Genomic DNA, 16,688 nt, shown 5'->3' with positions numbered 1-16,688 from the left:
ACCTACGGCGTCGAGGATCAACGCCAGACATCTCCCCAAGGACGAATTCAGGGGGGGGCACTGGGGGCAAGTGCCACTCCCGTTGGAAAAAATAATATTAAAAAAACATACATTTTTATTTTATTGTTTTTTTTGGTGGGGGGACTATATCTATATTATATAATTTTTCCAATAAAGTGCACCAACCGTAAATACATGCTGGATCCGCCCTTGCATCTCCCCAGCTCCAATATACGCTTCTGTGCGGTGCTGGATTTTCCCTATCTACTACACCTATAGAGGCATATACCTCTGATAATTACTTTCATCACGATTTCCGCTGTGTCAGGCAAGAAAAATATCTCCTGTCACACTTATATTCCAAAGACAAAAGCAGCCCTGATGCGTACGCTTTAACGTAGAAGCGACCACACCTCCAACTACTATTAGGATGGCCAAGGTATAAATCCGTTCAACTCTCAACTCCTCCAATTCATCCTAAATCTGTTCTGAACAATAATTTCATTAAAAGCACGTCACACCCGAATAATATGTTATCTCCGTTTTACAAACGTATAACATTGCAAATTGTACATTCACAATAATTTTACTTTTGTTATACTTAAAATTAGAGTAAATATTGACCTGTTAAAAAAAAGTTAAAGGTACGATTATTATCTAGGTCATCTTGGAGGCTTTTATCGATATTTTATTTTGAAACAAGTTATGATTATTTTAAATTAAGTATAAAAATACTCATAATATGCTTTGTAATTTAAATATCAATAAAACCGCCGAAATTCACTAGATTAGAGCCCTCGATACCAGGGTCTTCAACTTTTTTTTTTTAAATCAATTGAGCTGCATTTGTAATAAAAAGTGCTGTATGCATAAAATCAATGTGAGTGTATTAAGTCCCGAGTTTATTTGGGGACGTATGAATTGATTCCCAAATCACATAGGTGTAGTTGATTCCAGAAATACACTGCGGTAAGGTTAAATAACCTCCCCTGTTAGTGTCACAAGTGTTTTTTTTTATTATTATAAATTCATTTGTTTTTGCTATCATAAGTATTTAAAAATTAGTTTAACTTTTCTTATTTAGTTACCTAGACTAATTAAAATTGAAATAATTTGACAAATAGCCTTCAAAAATTGGAGTCTGTCATTAGACATTGAAGTTTTGGTAATTCTTGTACTTTCATTTTCATTCTTCCTCGTTGTCCACTGATAAACAACAAAAAAGGAATCCATTAACTTTTACCGGTTTACTATCAGTGTAAAAAATATCCTTTACCAATTATTACCAAATTATTTTCATTGTACAAAGTGGCCGTTTACATTTGGTCGCGGATTAAAGACACCTGCCCTAGTTAACAATTTGTATTTGTTTATTTCATAATAGGATAAATCATTTTATTTTTAAAATAAATAAAAGCATAAAAATTATTAACACATTCTTTTTTATAATAACCAACTCTTTTGTCCACAATAATGCATTAATGCCAGTCAAAATGTATATATTTTTATTACAGTTCTATTTAATTAGGTATTATTACCGTAATTTTGGTAAATAAGGTTATTACTGCACCAGTTCATTTAAAACTGACCTTTGATATAATATATATTCTAACATTACACATTTTATTATTATTTATTATTTTATATCACTAATTCTGTTTCAATATTATTATTATGTATATGTATATTTACATAATTATCTACAATTTATCATTAAATTATTGAGCTATGATAAATGTTGGTACTAATAAAAATATAAAAAAATAAAAAGTAGACAAATAGTTCCTATGTACATTTATTTTAATATGATAGATCTTCGTGGATGGCTTTAAACATTTCGCAAAGTAACAAACTACGATTTCAAATTATATATTTTTAATTATACTATACACCATCTATATTATATAGTATATATCTACCTATTTGTATATAGTTTTAGAATAAATATATGTTTAGCTGTTTAGTTGTAACCATATAGATAAGTAATCTAGACGCTTTGCAGAAAAAAAAAGATATGATATTCATAAACTAAATTACATTTTATATTTGCATACAAAATTCACATCTACATTTTATTATTATGAACTGAACAATTTATTTTTAATATACAACATTAATTTTAAAATGATTTGATAACACTAATAACTATGAGGTCTAAAAGGATTGTCAGGGTCAAATAGTTTAGGATCGTGGCTAAATTCTGGATTTCTAAAATAAAACGGCATCAAACCTGAAACCAAAAAATAAACTATAAAAATCACGTTAAAAATTAGATACAGTCAATTTTCTATACTCAAACTGAACGTTGTGTATAAATTATTTTATTTATTACATAAATAATTAGCTTATGATACATCAGTATCTACCTTGACATTGATTAAAAATTGGGAAAAAAAGAAACATACAGCAAACGTGGGTTTACTAAGTACTAAAATAATTGCACGTGCCCCGTTTAATATTTGTACCTATGACCGTCAACCGAAAATTCGGTGTAATAATATTAAAATGCGAGAGAAATAAAATTAAAATAAATACCTAACACGCGTACAATTATTTACAATGAAACAAATACGGAATAACACTGGGGGATGCAGGATCCATAAAGTAGGTAATAAGTACTAACCTGCTTCCCTAGATTTTTTAATTTCTTTTTCAACATGCTCTTGTTTGTGCCGGCAAAGACCTGTAATATGTCTACCGTAAATACGGCCAGTAAAACGGGATATAAACTGCGATAACATCCTGGTGTTCTTGTAGTCCGGAACAATATTCATTTTGCAGAGAATGCACGACCGTTTTTCCTTTTCGTACGGGTTAGGTATGTTAACCAAATGCTTAACAAACAATTTAATGAAAATAGTAATATAGCAAATAAAATAAAAGATTATTTTTATGTGTAATGAAAAAAAAATTAACCCGCGTAAAATTATATTATACACCTATGTAGCATATAGGCATTTTAACAAACATGGTCTATATTAGTACCTCACTTTTAAACGCCTGCACGTCTTCGTTTACAACTTTTGTTTTTTTTTTATCAGTGTATTTTTGCAAATTTGTCCATGGGTTAAATCTGTTTGTTCGGAACCTACCCATATTCCTCGTGCTTACTCCGATACTTATCCCTGAATAAATAAACGAAAGTACAGTGCGTATATTACATACTAATCAATAACAATAAAATCATGAGACAAGTAACCAAAGGATAAAATAATTAGTCTGACTAATAACATAATAATATAACATACCTATCTCAATATTTATTTTTTTTATTATTTAATACATGTGTACCTTACAGTCTATGGTAATAACACTAATAACTTATAAATAAACACAATATTATATTTTGTAGGTATTGTAAATTATTCAACTTAATACATTTTTTATTTTAAATCAAGATAAGATAATAAATATTATGACAAAAGTTAACGTTTATTAGATTATTAATTTACGATATGCTCCTTTAAGAAATAAGTTTCCAACAGAATAGAATTATAACGCAGGAATGGTTATATTATAATATTAATGTTCAGTTTAATCAGTTTCAAAAGAATTAGAACAATTGTTTTGAAAATTAAATCAAAACGCGACTTGAACAATAATGTATTTAAATATATAATAGTAGGAACATACAAATATGCAAATTAGATATATAAAATCATTACTATACCTAGATAGTTATTGTAAGACATAATTTATTAAGCTATTAATAAAAGTATTCGTAATACTTAATGTACCTATCTTTAATATTCGCATGGAATAACCTAATTACTTAGAATACTTAAGATAGATAGACAGACTATAATATAGCTTGTACACGTAAATAAGCGATATGTGTATAATAATATATACCTACCAAGGGGGTAATTAAGTGGGGTACTGCCGTACTGGGGTGATGCCGCCTCATATATATCACGCTATAGATCTCACGAAGCCTTATTCTACTAATATATTTCAATATTTATAATTTAATAGTAATCCAACTATAAAATAATAAATAATTGTGTTTTAATAGAGTTTAAGGTTTTTTTTTTTTGTGTGTTCTAATAAAAATAAATGTAATCCCCCCCTTAAGAAAAATTACTAATTACGCCACTTTTATGTGCTTATTTCAGAGTTTTAACCAATTTATAGTAATTTTATAAATAAATACGTAGGTACTTAATTCAATTTTCATCGACATTACCTAGTAAAAAAACATAAAATAATCTATTATTAATTTTAAGTTATCACTTTTAAAATTATTGATCGAATTAGTAAATTGAAAAATCTAAAATTTATTTTTACATTTTTCTTTTAAAAATATTTTGAATCTTTACACTTAATTTACGTTTATATATTAATGATAATATTATAATAGACCATACCTGCAATGTTCTAATAACTTTCTTTTTTGTATATATTATTGAAGAAAAACTTTTTTTTTCTTGCATACCTTTTGATTATAACTTAAGTTATTTTTAGAGACAATATTTTTTTATAAAAATGGGAGGCAAAACGTATTCGATTTTCGAGCGTATTATCAATATCATAATGGATTTTTTTATAAATGTATAAACTATAACATTTAACATTTGATTTTCTTCAGTAAAATTATACTACTATAGTTTTAGATGATATTGTATAAATTAAAGAAAATTAAAATACATATTAATAAGATAAACAAAAAATTATTAGTTATTAATAATTTAAGCTAATTGTCAAAAAAAATATTGTAAAAAATTGTATTTACACTGAAAGATTGAATTTATTTCAAGAGTTATAAGTTGGGAAAGCAGCCAAGCAATGTTCCTCGTCAAATCTTTAAATATAATTTCAATAAGCAGATTAAAAATTACCAAATTAAGAATGATTTTATGTTCAACTTACTAAAATTAAAAATCAACTTTATCTTTAAGATTTTAATATATTTAACAGATTCCATACTATATATAATTATACTAAACATTATAAAATTAAAAAATATACAATTATAATAAATAAAACTGTTAAAACTAACACACAAAGAAATTATGTTTTTAGTTATAAATATTTTCTTTTTCTAAACACAAAAAAAATTTCATTGATAAATGTAAATAATGTTTATTTATTTGTATTTTTTATTTTACAATAAATCATTATCTAAAAGTACTTTTCCAAATACTCCTGTACGAAATGCATTTAAAAAATTTCTAGCCATTCCTTGCATGTCAGGTCGATAAATATATGACCCATCAAAGTTTAGATACTTGATACTAGACTTGCGATGAATTGCAGCTTTTGCTAGCACAATTCGTATATCATCAGTAGGTTCATCACAATTTAAGTATGAAACATAATCAAAATGGTTATTTTTATTAAACCAATATAATAAATAGTCTGCAATTATCTCTTCACCAACAAGATGATCTTGTAGAGTCGCACACAATGCAAGTTTTAATCCAGTTTCAACATTCTTAATCGTTGGAGAAACTACTCCTGGAGTATCAAGAACATAAACTAATGGGTCATGACTCACTTTAATTTGATTTTGGACTGCTCTAGTAATACCTGCTACTGCTCCAACAGGAGCAGCACTTTTTTTTCCAAGAATTGTATTTCTAATAGAATTAATTAAAGATGATTTTCCCACATTAGGCACACCAATAACCATTATTCGAGAATCAATATTTTCTGAACGGTTATATCTATTTGATCCCTTTATTAAACTTAATGCAGTGGGCATAATTTGTTTTACACCTGGACATAAAGAATTTTTACAGTTTGTGTATATAATTTTTGATATTTTCTGTTCACGCATAATTTTCTCTTCAACTTTTTGCTTATACTTTAAATCAGCTAAATCCATTTTGTTCAATACTAAAATGTGAGGTTTCAGTCCAGAAATAGAGTATTTAAAATCTGGATTACGGCCAGAAAGTGGTATTCGGGCATCATGAACTTCAATGATACAATCAACTGATTTCAATTTTTGCTGCATTTGTTTCATGCCTTTCCCCATGTGGCCTGGGAACCAGCGTAAAAGAGCTTTGTCAACAACTTTGAAACTCTGTCTGAACTTGGAAGTCATTTTTAAAAATGAATGTGATTCTTTTTAGACAAAAACGTTGAGAATATTTTAAGCTGGAAAAAAAATAATTGAACTTATCACCAGTCCCAGACCACAGAGGAAAAAGGCAATGATTATAACAAATGCGAATACATGAACATAAGAATAAACGCATAAAAATTTAAATGAACTACCTAAATTAAACCCGTACACACAATTTAATAGGTAAAGTAAATGAAAACATAAATTTCAATTTTCTTTATAGACACTGAATCAATTATTAAAATACTATTTAAAACATTTACCTTTCAGTAGTTTATGGCAAGTCCCAAACATCGTGACTGACATTAGGATAACTGTTCTGTGACAAACAATAAATACATGTTAACTAATTATAATTATTTTCATAGGTATAATAATATATATATATATATACATTGTAGAAATATAGATTTTTTAGAATTTATGTAAATTAAAATACTTACAGATACGTTATATTCCTTTTAGAGTTCGATAGCTAAATAAACGCTCTTACTGTAATATATTATTGTAGTAAATAATAATTGCTAAATCGAGCAAGATACTAGTAGCAATTAGCATCAAATAATATTAATTATCAAATATCAATGAAATGAACATTATCTTTATCCCAATTATTCGTACCGCGTTGTCGGCAGACGTTATCAATCACGATGTTTAATTTTTTCGTCCATGACAGCAATTACGGGCAGGGCTACTTGCTGCGCCCACTTGTGGCGGTTATCATTCTGTTAGGTATTTGTTTACAGCAATAATAAATTGTTCATTTGTCTATACTCTATTACTCATGTTTATAGGTAGTATTATACCTATCCTTATTTTTTATATTTTATTGTTTTTCTACGAGTGTTCAGTGTACCAGTGTACGACCATCGACTAGTGGGCAGTGAGTAGTGACCACTGTGACTTAATGAATAGACGTGAACTTGATTTTTAAAAAAATGTTCTCAACTTGAATTTTTCTGAAATTCTTAAATTGTCGTAATTCAGTAGTTGATTTGTATACCTTTTGGTTGTCATGTATTAAATCGACGTTTCCTAACCATCACAAAAACACATCATGAAGACATCCAACAATTTCATTTCCTTTTTGACTGTTTGTCTAGTTTTGACAAATATCGTATTCGTATTTGGTAAGTAATAACATTTGTAATATAATAGATATGTGGTGATTCGCCAAGCATACACACCCTCATTTTTTCCTTTTATAAATTAATAATTGGGTATATTTTTCCATTTATTCAATTACTAATTTTTAGAATTTTTATATGGGTACTTAATGGTATCTTCTAATTCTTAGATTGTATAATGCAACAATATTTGTATCTGTCAATAATTTTCATAATTTTACTTTAAATCACTTACAGGGTACATATCAGATTTACAAAACGATAAAACTAATCGTATCACTTGGTGTACACTAAATGTCCAAGAACAATCAAAATGTTTAAATTTATCTGCAGCTGTCAATAGAGACAGACAGAGATTTAACCCCAAAGATTTCATGGAACTTATTTGCAAACAGGTAAATATTAAGTTTTGGACAAATTATAAGTACCTAACACTTAACAAAACCTAACAGTTTTGTTAACTACTCGAGTAAAAATTCCAATTAAAATACTCATTTTTTCAAACACATATCTATTTTAGATGTGTCTGAAAAAATTGGATACCTACCTACTTAAAAATAGTATTTTAAATATTTTCTTTAAGTTATTGTTACTCAACCTGTATGTTGTCCAAATGTGTCACAAAGTATATTAAATGAGACAAAATGTACAAGCATTTTTGACACAATTTACAAAATCTAATATGTTAAATGTTACCCATTATTCTTATCTTTTTTTTTGTGTATCGCAAAATATGATGTATTTTAATAATATGTCTCCATAACACAAAGATTGAAAAACACTGCTCTAAGTAATTTTATTTAAAATCAAATATCTTCTAATTTTCAAATACTGTATTTTTAAATTTATATTTACTATTTTTAATCAAATTATATTAAACAAAAAAACATATTTCTAATAAAAAAAATTAATTTAAAAAATGTTATTTAATCTGTAATCTTACACTATTTTTAATGAGTATTAAATTTGGATATGTATTTTAAATACATTTCAAAGTAATTATTGAATACTGTCAAATAACATATTTTACTATTTCAGTACTTATGTCTGAATTCTAGAAGATCTAATATTATGTGATAAATAAATAAATAATAATATTTCTTATATCGGTTAGGCTATTAAAGAAAAATTCCAAGTTTGATAAATTAGGTACTTTGGTAAATTACCTAATTCCTTATGATTATTTAATCTATAGAAAAAATGCATAAAATCAAATCAAAAAGTCTTAAATACTCTGGTTCAAATATTCATATGTATATCACGAAAAACAATTTTAAACATAATGACTATGTTTTAAAAATGCTTAAAATAATATTCAATGACAAACTAATTTATATTGATTATAGACATACAATAATAAATTTATTTTAAAATTATTTTATCAACAATATTGTTTTTAATAGTTTTCATTAGAAATAATTATGTTCAATAATCTTATTTTTGAGCTAAAATTATTTTATTTCTAAATTAAAAATATTTTTCAGTATTTTAATTATATTATGGCCTTAATGTATTTGTAGTATATGTAATACAGTAAAATACAATTTTTACCACATCTTATAAAATTGTAGAAGTATATATAAAATTATAACATACCCAGAGTCTATTGTAAATTGTAATTCACAATTTTGGAACCTCTACCGTAAACTTTTTATATCAAACATTGTATTTAAAAATCTTGAGAAACTATCTAAAAGTATATTCTGTACATCATAGTATTTAATATTTATATATCAAATAGATATGTTTGTATATTCACATGCATATGAATAACAGAAGCAGTTATAAAGTAATAATAATTTTTATATTGAGAATATAAATTTAATAAAATTTTCCTGAAACTAAATCTGTTAGAACAAATAAAAATACATACTTTATAAATTTATATTATAGAGATTTTCTTGTTAATTGTTTACCATAGTAATTCACAGTTTTTTAGGTTGATGTAAATTTAGATAATATATAATGCAATACGAATATTTATTTATTTATTTATTTAAAAATGTATAGGGGCTTAATAGAGATGACTGTATGATGAAGTTAGATAACAATGCAGCAGATATTTTGAGTCTAGATGCTGGAGAAGTATTTGTTGGTGGTCGATATAATAGTTTGATACCATTAATGCAACAACTATTTGAAGGTATTAAATATATTGATTTAAATGTTTTACAGTGTTTAGACATTTATGTACCTATAAGATATTGTTATATTTTTTTTTCAGATGGGTCAACTGAATATTACTCAGTTGCTTTAATAAAAAAAAATACTTTAAATGACGTGTATAACCTTGGAAATTTGAAGGGTAAAAAAGCTTGTTTTGCTGGAGTTGGTACTCAAGCTGGATGGAATATACCAATAAATACTGTAAGATAAACTATTATTTAAAATTATTTGATATGTATTCTAATATTATTTAATTTTTTATTTCCAGCTTATTTCTAAGGGTTATATGAACATTTTTGATTGTAATAACCATGTGAAAACTACTATAGAATTCTTTGGTCACAGTTGTGCTGTAAATTCATTACTTGACAAGTACAATCCAATGGGTAATTCATTTTTATATTTAATCTTGTTATAATTCAAAATATAATATATATATGTATGTATATAATTGTTAATTGTCATAAATCATTATGGAAGTAACTGAAAAATATGGTGTGTTGTGAATAAGGTTTGAAGGTTATAATATCATTAGTAAATAAGAAATAACATATTGAACATAATATACACTTTTATTCTTTCTTCTTCTTTTGCAAACATAAAATAAACTTATTTATTCACTTTTAACTTTTTTAGGTGATAATTCTGATCGCTTATGTATTTTATGCGCCAGCAAAGTTTCTGGCCAAAAATGTACATCAAACGATCCATATGCTGGCGATGAAGGGGCATTCAGATGTTTAATTGAAGCTGGTGATATTGCATTTTTACGACACACAACTGTATTGGAAATGATAAAAGATCCATCATTATTTAGTAAGATATAATTGATTATAATTGATCATTCTATTTATGATTTTGATTATTTAAACAGAGTAAATTTCTTCTTCTTAATTAAATAAGTTAAATAATTTTTATTGATTAAAAATTTAGGTAAAACCAAAGAAGAAGATTTAGAACTCTTGTGTGTAGATGGTTCACGGCGTCCAATTAGTGAATTCAGAAATTGTAATTGGGGGCCAGTACCTACTGATGCTATTATGACTACATCTGCAAGATCTTCTTCTACTCGTAATTCATATCAAAAATGGCTACAGGTATTTTCTACCATCAAATAACTTGCATGATAAAAATATTTCAAACTAAAAACTAAAAAAAATAGACATTAAAAAAGGCTAAAAACAAACGTATTGTTGTATTATTTAAAAAAAAAAAACCTAAAATATTATAACTTCCATTTTGTCGTTGGTCAATTTTGATTAGCTGTGATAGTATACATACTTAAATAATACAAATTTTAACTATTATTTATAACTTATAACTTAATTTTTATTTTATTAGAAAGTAGTTGAATTATATGGAAAACCGAAATCCACACAACTATTCACAACAACTCCAGACATCAACTGGATAGGAGGATTCAATCAACCTCAGTCTCAAATTAACAACAATTTAAACAAAAGCTTTCATTTATTTGATTCTTCAGCTTATGACAATCACCACAATCTTTTGTTGCAGGTAATTTAAAATTATTTTAAAAGCCTCCAAACATAATTTGGTTTGATTATGTTTTATTTTTATACTAAGTGATTCTTATATCAAAAATTACTCATTATTTTAAAAACTATTAAAAGCAGAATATTTTTCGGAGTATTTCAATACATAAAAATTGAAATTTGGTTGAATAGATTATGAGTTATAAGTATTTAAAGTTCAGGTGAATCGAATAGTAGGCCAACATTTTGTGGAGTATCTTCATATCACTTCACTTTGCTCACCATTACTTTACAGGTAGATACTTATGTTATAACTCATAAACCGCTTGTCGTAATTTCAATTTTTATATATTCAAAATATGGAAATTAAAAATGCATGCTATCTTTCAAATAATTATAATAATAATAAATATTAAATGTTATAGGATTCAACAAGAGGCTTAAGACCCTTAGAAGAAGCCCAACAAACATATACAAGTTATTTAGGAAATGCTATGGATGTTGTACTTGGAGTACGTTATTGTCCTGTTGCCAAAATGACACTTTGTGTAACATCTGAACCGGAAATGGAGAAATGTGCTAAAATGAAGGTCAATATATTGAATTTATGTATAAATTATTATTTTTTATTAATTTGTTATTAATTTTCTTTTTTTTGTGCAATAGTTAGCACTAAAAGTTCAACTTTTGGTTCCTGAATTGCATTGTTTCCGAGGTTACAGTCAAGTGCATTGTATGCAAGCTATTAGGAATGGGTAAGTTAAAATTAAATTGTAATTACTTTAAACATTAAACAAAAAAATGAGTCACATTAATAGTATGTTGTGTTAACAGAAATGCAGATGTCGCAGTGATGGATGCTGGTGATATTTATACTGCTGGATTGCATTATGATGAAATACCATTTATCACTGAAATGTATGATTTACCCGAACCAGAATATTATGTTGTAGCTGTCGCAAAAGAAGAGGATCCTAGTACTGAATTAACATATTTAAAAGGTTTATTTCAAATTTACTAAAATTAAATTTAAACAAATATCATATTGTTATATTTTGCCAACAATTTTAGGAAAAATGACATGTCACCCAGGCTTATATTCTGGTGGGGGATGGATAATACCAATGGCATTTTTGTTGAGTAATGGTTGGATACGAAGTTATGGATGTGATTCAATACAAGCTGCTTCTGAATACTTTAGTAAATCTTGTGTTCCTGGTGCATTGAGTAATGAATATAACCCAGGTTTACCTTATGATAATCTTTGTCATCTATGTAGAGGTGGTAGTTATCGATACTGTAAACGCGATGCTACCGAAGACTTTTATGGCTACACAGGTAAAGCTGCTTATAGAATTATTAATTTTGTTTAAGTAATTAATATATAAATCATATTTTTCTTCTATACAGGAGCTTTAAGGTGTTTGGTTGAAGGTGGTGGAAATGTAGCTTTTGTCAAACATACTACAGTGTTCGAGAATGTAGATGGAAAACGCAAGCAGTGGTGGGCAAGGAATACTTTAAGTTATGATTTTGAACTTCTGTGTCCTGATGGTAAGTTTCCTTGTACTAAAATAAAGGTAGAAAATCTATGACAGTCTAGTAGATTGTTAGTTTTGATTCAGTATGTTATCTAAGTTTGTTTTTATTAACATAATTTAATTTAAAAAATATATAAGGTATAAAAGAGTAAGCTTTTAGATCATTTGTATTCTAGGCCTCTAGAGTTATATTTATTTTTTTTAAGTTTTGGATGAATCAAATATTTATAGTGAATCGCAGAATATACAGCCACGAAAAAAGCCCGTTTACTAAACACATTTTACAAATTTTTACTAAGATATAATATATATTTTTTTTATTGTTATAATTATTATTTTTATCTGAATTCAACAAATTGAATGAAAAATTTCATATGAGTCCATTCAAATGGGTAATTCAGTATTCAAGATTAAGTACTGCCAGACTTATATTATACACTTAGTAACTGGGATAGTTATTTCTAAAATTAGAAACTTTTCTGTTTGTTACAGTATACTCAACTAAATATTTAATTTTAAAATATTGTATTATTTATTATACAACTATGTGTATTCATAAGGATTTCTATTTCCATAGACTGTTTTATCAGAATGTATTAGTTTTTTGCAGTTTTTTCCATTAAATTATTTTGTAGTTTTTTTTCAAGTGATCATTTTTTCTGACTTAAATTTGATCTTTCTTTGTAATTTTAAAATTGTATACAAATGTATCTTACATATTGATCATAAAATATGTTGGCTAATATCATGATATTTACTTTAACTTTTAATATTATGTCATTCTTAGTAGTTTTAATATGAAAAATACCTTTTCAGTAATAATATTTATTATTTAATATAACCAGTACCTAACTAGTTAAAAAAAAATGTGTATAAGGAATTTTATTTTAGTTAATTCATAGTAATATAGATGGAATTGGTATTTCTATACAATTGTACTCTATATTAGTATAACCACTATATTATTTATTATCAAAATTAAATTGTTATCTTTTATAATATTTAATTTTATACAAATGCACATTTGTATTATACTTTTTTTTATAATTATAGATGTTTAAGTTTTAAACAGCCACATAAATCTAACAGTTGTTTTATGATTTATTACTATATCAATTCTAGTATAATTTAAATTATTCCATAAATAACAAATTAATGTGTTATTATAAATGTGTTACAACTACAACGGTCTTGAACTATTATAAAACCATAATTAAAAGTTCAATATTTATTGAATACTTACATTTTCTGCTTGGAGATTTAACTAAATAGTAAATATCTATGTTAAAAACAATTTAATTTAGATATTCAAAAGGAACATTATTTTAATAAACTTCAATTATTTAAGTATTAGCATAAAAGAGACCTCTCTTCTAAAATTTAACCTTGTATGTAATTACATTTTGCTGTAACAAAATGGCTCAATAGAACATAATTGTTTCAACTTACTTCTTGATGTCAATCCTACTTAATGTTTGTGTCAGGAATTCGAGAAAGATCAGATGTTACCAATATTAAATAAATATTAGAATAGAATAATATAACAATGCTATTAATTAAAATATGTACTACCTACCATTAATATCCTTTAACTGTATATTTATTTTATTTTACACAGGTACTAGAACATCGATTGATGATTACAAGAGATGTAGCATGGGTAAAGTTAAAGCTAATGCTGTTATAACTCGCGGTGGTAATGCATACAATCATACTGAAGTAATGGCATTCACCAACCTGTTTATGGCTGCCCAGCAGTTATATGGCAGAAAAACTATGGATGAGTTTACGTGAGTTTTTGATAATCTTTATCTTTGACTAATGTAAAATACCTATGATAAATTTGTTTCAGTTTTAGCATGTTTACATCACCAGAACCATACAGTGATCTGATCTTCCAAGATGCTACCCAACAGCTTGCATCCATCGATAGTTCATTAAGACATTACTCTGAGTGGTTAGGACCAAATTTCATGCGAGCACGTCGTCTTGTTGACTGTCGTGCATCTGGTACTATATCATTACCATTGGGAATTATAACTATGTTATTATCTATAATTTGTATTCACGCGTGGTTATAGACTTATTGTGTTCAATTATTTTTTTTAAATTACGTAAGAATCTTATGGGCATCATTTATTGTTTTGATTGCTCATTAATCATCATATTGTGATCATTGGTAGAATCTCAATCATAAAATGCTGTGCATTATTTATTGCCTGCACTTGATAATTTTAAAATTAAAATGATCCGTCCATTTATTAGTTTTTAAGATTTTACTGATAATACATAAGACAACAATGATAAAATACATTACCATAATTATACTGTAAGTGTATTTCTACAAGTTTAAATCAATTTAACAATGTGTTTAAAAAAATATATTTTATAAATGACCTTTATTGTGTATTTTTTTTTTTATTTTATCAAATTATATTATTGTTTAATCACTTATTTAAAAATTAATATTTTGAATGCTGTACATTATTTATAACCTTTACTTGATAATATTGTGAAATTCAAATTATCCGTCCATTTATTATTTTTAATTTTAAGATTTTACTAATAATACAACACAACATATCAATTATAAAATACTTAACCTTGATACTGTATGTATATTTCTACAAATTTAGATCAATTTAACAATGTGTAATTGAGTATATATGTTATGTATGACCATTTTTTTGTATATTTTTTTTTTACGTTGAATCTTTTAATTAAGGAGTAATTCTGTTAAATAATCCGTCCATTTTTATTAAATCATAAATTATAGATGATCAAATCAATATTTTTATATATAATATTATTGTCCAAGTTACTTTATTTTTGTACGTATTTTTTTGAATTTTATATATATTTCACGCTGATAATTTTATTATACTACCAAGCAGTAGAGTTAATGTTTAAAACGTATACTCTTGGACTTTAGTGGCTTAGTTACTTTATCACGACTCAAAAAGTTATCAACATGTTTTGTTTGAGTTGTAAACACATTTTGTTATGGTAATATTGTATCCACTATTTCTATATTATAGCATCTGATTATTTATTATCATGTAATGTACACCTATTACAATTAAATAAATATAATATATGTTTTTACATTACCTTAAAATATAACAATTTTATTTTATTTCAATTTGAACATTGATGATGAATGATATACTTTTCTATAAAGTATTGTCATAATTAAAAAAAGTACCTCAAACAAAATATTTCTAATTATAATATGATTCCTCAAATCTATAACAAAAAGGTAGATATAAATAGATATTTAATATATATTATGTAACAGGTTCATCCACAGTATTACAATGTTTGTGTAAATGTAAAATTATTCATAATACATAGGCACAGTTATTTTATAAACATTTTAATAGAATTTGTTAAAATCTAAAAAATCTCGCAAACTGTTTTGGTGTTGAAAATGTATGAAATGTGCATGTTTTAGTCAAGGCTTAAACATTTGATGCCAAATTCCTTATAATTAGTTTATACTTGAATCTCTTAAGTGCAAACTAGATCTAATTTGATAGCTACTTAAAACCATCCCATTTTTTTTTTTTTGGAAATTGAAGCATTTTATCGACAAATTATACTCATGTACTTAAACAAAAAATATAAAAATCAATACATGCATCCACTTAGAATCAAAAATCTAAATAATACTAAAAATTAGGTATGAATAATTTTTTATTTTATAGACATTTTAGGTTCAAATTTTGGCGAAATGTACCTGTACTCAAATCTTTTTTGACGATTTTCTGTAAATTTATTTATAGGTAGTTATATTTTAAATACTATTGTATAATTATAAATGTATATAGCTCAGTCTAGTGCTAATAGTGCTTACCGGCAAAGCGGCAACTGTCTCCTAAGTAAAGGTCGATGAAAAATTAACCCTCTACCATACTCTATATAGGTATAGCATATAATATATAATACTTTATAAATATGACAAAAAAGCTTAGTAAAACCGTAACGCATTCTAATTGCAGCAATGATGAATAATAATATTTCTATAATTGATAAACTTTTGCAGATTTACGATATTATTATTAGTTATTATTATCATTATAATTAAATAGGATCTATTGGATTTTGGTATTCAAAAGAACCATAAGAGCCAAAAACATGTATAGGTACAAGGTATATTAAAATATAGTTTTCAGTTTTGATATCGGTTCATAAGAAAAATTTATTAATAGTTTCGGTCCAAATCGGTCTTTTTCGGAACGGTTCTAACCTGAAACCTCTGCCCAATGATACAAAATAGCTCAACCAT

The 16,688-nt window shown here is 26.0% G+C and overlaps 3 protein-coding genes across 3 annotated transcripts; 1 reads left to right on the top strand and 2 right to left on the bottom strand.

The window, feature by feature from the left end:
- Window positions 1-2,024: 2,024 nt before the first annotated feature.
- Window positions 2,025-6,657, bottom strand: LOC113551687 (28S ribosomal protein S18c, mitochondrial). The gene is made up of 5 exons (XM_026954081.1): window positions 6,514-6,657; window positions 6,334-6,389; window positions 2,986-3,125; window positions 2,624-2,834; window positions 2,025-2,230 (listed from the first exon to the last, which is right to left on the bottom strand). Exons 2-5 carry the CDS (start codon window positions 6,374-6,376, stop codon window positions 2,139-2,141), a joined length of 486 nt encoding a protein of 161 aa, XP_026809882.1. The 5' UTR covers window positions 6,377-6,389; window positions 6,514-6,657; the 3' UTR covers window positions 2,025-2,138.
- LOC113551686 (mitochondrial GTPase 1) lies at window positions 5,070-6,598 on the bottom strand. Its single transcript, XM_026954080.1, has 3 exons — window positions 6,514-6,598; window positions 6,334-6,389; window positions 5,070-6,102 (listed from the first exon to the last, which is right to left on the bottom strand). Exon 3 carries the CDS (start codon window positions 6,047-6,049, stop codon window positions 5,105-5,107), a length of 945 nt encoding a protein of 314 aa, XP_026809881.1. The 5' UTR covers window positions 6,050-6,102; window positions 6,334-6,389; window positions 6,514-6,598; the 3' UTR covers window positions 5,070-5,104.
- A 154-nt stretch (window positions 6,658-6,811) lies between the features above and the next one.
- LOC113551685 (melanotransferrin) lies at window positions 6,812-14,780 on the top strand. The gene is made up of 15 exons (XM_026954079.1): window positions 6,812-7,200; window positions 7,435-7,592; window positions 9,208-9,340; window positions 9,422-9,564; window positions 9,632-9,749; window positions 10,000-10,179; window positions 10,297-10,460; window positions 10,705-10,881; window positions 11,285-11,449; window positions 11,526-11,614; window positions 11,694-11,860; window positions 11,931-12,197; window positions 12,270-12,413; window positions 14,019-14,190; window positions 14,253-14,780. Exons 1-15 carry the CDS (start codon window positions 7,128-7,130, stop codon window positions 14,479-14,481), a joined length of 2,379 nt encoding a protein of 792 aa, XP_026809880.1. The 5' UTR covers window positions 6,812-7,127; the 3' UTR covers window positions 14,482-14,780.
- The last annotated feature ends 1,908 nt before the right edge of the window (window positions 14,781-16,688 follow it).

Source organism: Rhopalosiphum maidis, chromosome 2 (genome assembly GCF_003676215.2).
Source record: "Rhopalosiphum maidis isolate BTI-1 chromosome 2, ASM367621v3, whole genome shotgun sequence".
Taxonomy (NCBI): domain Eukaryota; kingdom Metazoa; phylum Arthropoda; class Insecta; order Hemiptera; family Aphididae; genus Rhopalosiphum; species Rhopalosiphum maidis.
Note: the sequence above shows the minus strand (reverse complement) of the source record. Positions and strands in the feature narration are given on the sequence as shown.